At 40.4% G+C, this 5,059-nt stretch overlaps 1 protein-coding gene across 1 annotated transcript; it reads left to right on the forward strand.

Moving 5' to 3' along the window:
* Positions 1 to 1,999: 1,999 nt before the first annotated feature.
* On the forward strand, positions 2,000 to 3,730 carry LOC123958163. The gene is made up of 2 exons (XM_046031421.1): positions 2,000 to 2,326; positions 3,082 to 3,730. Exons 1-2 carry the CDS (start codon positions 2,292 to 2,294, stop codon positions 3,728 to 3,730), a joined length of 684 nt encoding a protein of 227 aa, XP_045887377.1. The 5' UTR covers positions 2,000 to 2,291.
* The last annotated feature ends 1,329 nt before the right edge of the window (positions 3,731 to 5,059 follow it).

Consider the following 5,059-nt stretch of genomic DNA (forward strand, 5'->3'; position numbering starts at 1 on the left):
CATTGTGTTTGTTTGGAATCTTCAGCAAACTGTGCACTCTGAACTTGCTTTTATACATGTGGTCACAGCATTAGCAACAGGTGTTTTCAATTTTGAGTCGTTGTGTGTAATGAATGACGCCAGGTGTGTTCATTTTGTTCAAATATTGCTGACTGTGGCAAGCATTTTGCATCACATGAGCTTTCATTTGAGAATATGAGCAGAGTTCTTTTGCAACTTGTGTTTTAGCAAGGAAAAATGTGTTAAGATTTATGTGAACGGAGGATTGTGTTTTGTGAATTGTGTCTTCATGTGAAATGTGTTTATGATATTGGAAAATGATGGCTAGATTTAGTAAATGTGTTTAGACAACTGGTCATTTGGTTTAGAGGATTGGCTTTTGTGTTTTAGCATTTGAGAAAAACTGTAACATTAATCACAGAGGGCCTTTACGATGTGTCAAGGAGGTCATGTCTCTTATTGTTTTACAACATATACCTGGCTGGACCAGGACATGAATGTCTTTATGATAGATTTAGTGTGGGTCTCCTCTAGAGGACCTCTTAAAGACTACGTGTTCCAGTGGTTACTTTTTTTTCTCTTTTATCTTCGCCTTTGTATTTAACACTAAACCCCATTCTCTGAACCAAATGCTCAGTGGCCTAAATCCATTTGTTCAATCAGTCACTCTTTTGGCAAAACCTTAAACAAGTTCAGGTCGTTAAGACACTGTTTGCAAATCTCATCCACTTTTCTTGCAGAAATCTAAATACATTCTCACTCACTAAAACACATTTTGCACTGTGATGCGCTTGTGTTGCAAAATGGTAAATACATGCGGCAAAAGTTAAACACAACTACAACACAGCTGTCATCTTCTACACACAACTCATTCTGCACACTTGTTTCTAATCATGCGATCAAATCAAAATGTGGTCAATTCTAAGTGGTGGTTCAACGTAAACCAGCAACCAGTGAATCATAAATGCTTACCTTCGACCTACAGCCCTTAGGCTACTTCAATCCAACAGAAGAATCTTTCTCTGCCTAATGGATTTATGTGAACGGAGGATTGTGTTTTGTGAATTGTGTCTTCATGTGAAATGTGTATGATATTGGAAAATGATGGCTAGATTTAGTAAATGTGTTTAGACAACTGGTCATTTGGTTTAGAGGATTGGCTTTTGTGTTTTAGCATTTGAGAAAAACTGTAATTCCAGTTACAGCTCTTTCATCATGGTACGTTGTTCTCATTCATTGTGCAAGATAAATTCATTGTGCAAGTCATTGTGCAAGATAAATTCCCTCTCATGGTCGTTAGTCCAGTTACTCATGGATACATACACACACACACACACACACACACACACACACACACACACACACACACACACACACACACACACACACACACACACCATGCCATAATGTCCTTTCTCCATTCTGACCCTAAACATATTTTAACACTTTACATAACATGTCCATATCAGAGCTCACACACACATACTCACATGTTGTGTGATACACACCTCACTCACACACCTGGCCTCTTAAACACCATAAAGTGTGTGTGTGTGTGTGTGTTATGTACCTTAAACTAAAACCAACTGTTCCCAGTCAACCATCAGTGCAACAACTAATGATTTAAGTAATGCAAACTGTAACGCCAGAGTGAGTTAAGTGGTTAGTCAGTTTACACGAGAGTCACATTCTTTGGTAGCAATAACAAAGGCCGGTTAGCATGGTGATCACACCCTAGTTGTTGTGGATACGGTTGTGTGTTTCACCACACCTGCTGTCCTAAAACAGTATCCAAAATACTGACAGCACGTACACCCACAGCAGCATAAATTATTCAATACCTATGTTTGTAATGAGCCATCTAGTTTTGTGAATCTATGATGATTTGATAGTCACTATTAAAGGTTCTCCACCAGCGGTTCCTTGTTCTTTTTCTGAATGTACACAAGGCATCTTGGCAACTCACTCCCTGGCACAGCCCACCCACACAAAGCTCCTTTTTAGGCTCTGCACTGCGTGGAAAAACTGACATACAGGTTTACACTGATGTCAGCAACGCAAGGAAACCCCTCGGGCATAGATTCTCCACCACCATGAGTCAGATGAAGTCTGGCTTTCCTCCAGATGAAACATGATCACATTTCCAGACTGATCCAGTTGAGGTGAAGCAACCGGCATTGATTAAGAGAAGACAGAAGGGACTCCTCGCACACTCTCATTCAGCCTCTTTGAGAAGAAGGGATGGCATGGGGGGGGGAAGCTATCAGAGCAAATCCAGGTGAACCAGAACAATGACTTTCAGTCTCAACTTCCTGCCAATACACAGGTGAGTCCCACAGAAAAAAGATTCTTTGTTTAAAAGTAGATACACATGTTTATTAAATCAGCTGTTGAACTATGAATTTTTGGGATATGGCGAATCTCTTTAAATATTAGGACATTAACAACACAGACATCCACATTGGATGGCTTCTTGAAGTTGGAGAGCACTCCTTCTGTTACTTAATCAAAAGATTAATAAGAGTTAAATGTATCAAATTTAATGAAATATCCATAGCTTTTGTGGAATGCACTGCATTTGTTCATTCATTCATTCATCATGTTGCCTGATATAAAATATACTGACTGACTGTCTTTAACTGTTGCCTTCCATAAACTGAATTATACATACAATAATTAAAGTCCTATGGTGTGCCATATGCTGTTTAAAAGGCTCCTCTATAATTTATTGATGGCTTGTTTGCGTTCCCGGGTCTATAGTCATGAAAAGGACAAAGGTGTTATGTGGAGGAGATAAACCACCTGTGTGTGTGTGTCAATATTTGCACTTTTGGGTGGAGCAGATAGACCTGCTGAATATTTATACTGAAGAGATTGTTTAAAATAAGACAGGAGCATCATCATTGAGCTAACCTCTGTGTGTTGAACTCTGCAGATCAAACCAAGTTTTATATCAGTCTGGGATATAAGTTCTTGGTGCTGGCCTGGTTCATTCACAGGAGGAGGGCTCTCGTCCTGTAGAGGATGGCTGCGTCGGTTCTTGCTGCTGAAGCTGGTGACTGTGCTGCTGTTCCCCCACAGTGCAGGCCTCGCATTGCTGGTGGCCTGTATGTTCAGCCTGCGGGCGTTGTTGCTGCTTCGCTCCCCTCGCATCTCAACCAAGCCCTCCACTGTGCTCCTGCGCCAGCTGGCTCTTACAGACAGTCTTGTGCTGCTGCACTGGATGCTTCATCTGGGAGTGATACTGGCCTGGTGGATGGAGGAGGCGGGCTGTGAGATTACGATGGGCCTCATGAAGCAGGAGGAATCAATTTGGTGGAGGGAGGCTGTGAGCTTGCTCTGTCAGCAGCTGCTTGATGCTCACCACCTGGCCTCACTGCTCCTGCTAGGGCTGTTGGGACTGGAGGCCACGCTGGTGTCACGCTGGCCTCAGCAGACCCGGAGATTCAGGACTTCTCGCTGGGCGCACCTCAGCTGCAGCCTGGTCCGGATACTTGTGCTGCTAGAACTGTTGTTCTCGCTCCACTTAAAACTTGTGCAGTACACCCAATCTCAGCCTTTCCTCCCAACACTACAAAACTCTCAAACTCCCTCTCTGGGCCCAGTGCCTGTTCCCTCCCCTCCACCTTTCTCCTCTTGCCTGAGGAGGACATTATGGCTGGTGAATCTATGGTTGCATTATGCTGTTCTCCATAGCAAACATCAGAGGAGAAAGAGCTTCTTTCATTAAAAGCTTGAAATTTTGTGAATTCAACCTAAGCTATTGTCTATTCGTTCTTTATTTTATTTATATAATAAATACATATATATTATATGTATATATAATACATGTGGTAGATATTTTGACTTTATATGGGCATTAAAGCAAGACTATGATGACTAACTAAAGTTAGCTAAAATTAGGCAACATTAGTTACCATAAGCAACTTGTCTATTCAGATCAAGTGAGGCTGTAGTTACAAGACTCCTGAAAGTATCAAATAGAAAAAGTGCTGAATTTTATTATTTTGGAACTTGACTTTTCATTTGTAAAAGAAATATTGTGTTGTTTCTTCTTTAAAAGTTAGTTTCCACTTTAATGTGAAGGCCATTCCACCATAAAAACACAAACTACAGTATCTACTAAAGACATATAATGTGTAGTAAGATGAACATGCTACCACTGGTGCATAGATGTTGTGAAATGTGGCTGTGTGTTTCAACCAAAGGTTTCCTCAGTTTACATTGAGATGCTTGTGAAGTATGCTGAGCTTACATTTCAACTGTAAGAGATAATGATGTGGTTCTCTTTGTAAACATGCTCATCCTGCAGCCGGAGGAACAAATGTTGGTGGTATGGCAGCACACCGCAACATCTTAAGTCGAATTACATTCAACGCTGCTCTTCACAGTCTCTAAAGTATGCTTAAAAGATGTTTTCTGTGTTCATGTCTCTTTTGCTTAGCAACTGGGATGGCTCAGTAGCAAGATTTTGGCTTAACTTGTCTGTCAACCATAGCTACTGTACAGATAATACACACATTTGCTTTTTATATACATACATATGTATATATATATATATATATATATATATATATATATATATATATATATATATACACACACACACAAGCATTTGTATCTATATATGAGTCAAACTGAGGTCAAGCTGATAGGACACATGCCACAAAAACAGGGCTTTAGGTTTGAGGGCACGAGACAGATATCAGCCACTACAATCATCCTCCTCAGCAAATGTGTAGCTGAGGATATGAAAGATCAAAAGTGTACATCTTGTGTGAAAACTTTTGTGATTTTTGGAGGAAAGTCTGCGATATCAACCACATCATACACCACAGTCACTGCTGAGAAACATCTGCTCTGACCCAAATTACCAGATTAAATGAGAGAAAAACTCCCAGTATAGAGTTACCGTAGACACACTGTATGATTTAAGTTTAAGGTGAGTAAACAGTTTCACTTTGCTTCATTAATTCAGTAGGGTTTTTTTGTAGTGTGTGTTATGTCCAGCAGAGGGAAGCAGACAACTGAGTCTGCATTTGACATATTCTGTTGTCTG

Source organism: Micropterus dolomieu, linkage group LG19 (assembly GCF_021292245.1).
Source record: "Micropterus dolomieu isolate WLL.071019.BEF.003 ecotype Adirondacks linkage group LG19, ASM2129224v1, whole genome shotgun sequence".
In the NCBI taxonomy this organism is placed as follows: domain Eukaryota; kingdom Metazoa; phylum Chordata; class Actinopteri; order Centrarchiformes; family Centrarchidae; genus Micropterus; species Micropterus dolomieu.

Excerpts from the sequence above, each read along its gene's own strand:
- LOC123958163 (XM_046031421.1), top strand. The coding sequence starts at position 2,292 with ATGACTTTCAGTCTCAACTTCCTGCCAATACACAG. Across the intron at positions 2,327-3,081 it reads AACTTCCTGCCAATACACAG|TGCAGGCCTCGCATTGCTGG; the intron begins GTGAGTCCCACA and ends GTTCCCCCACAG.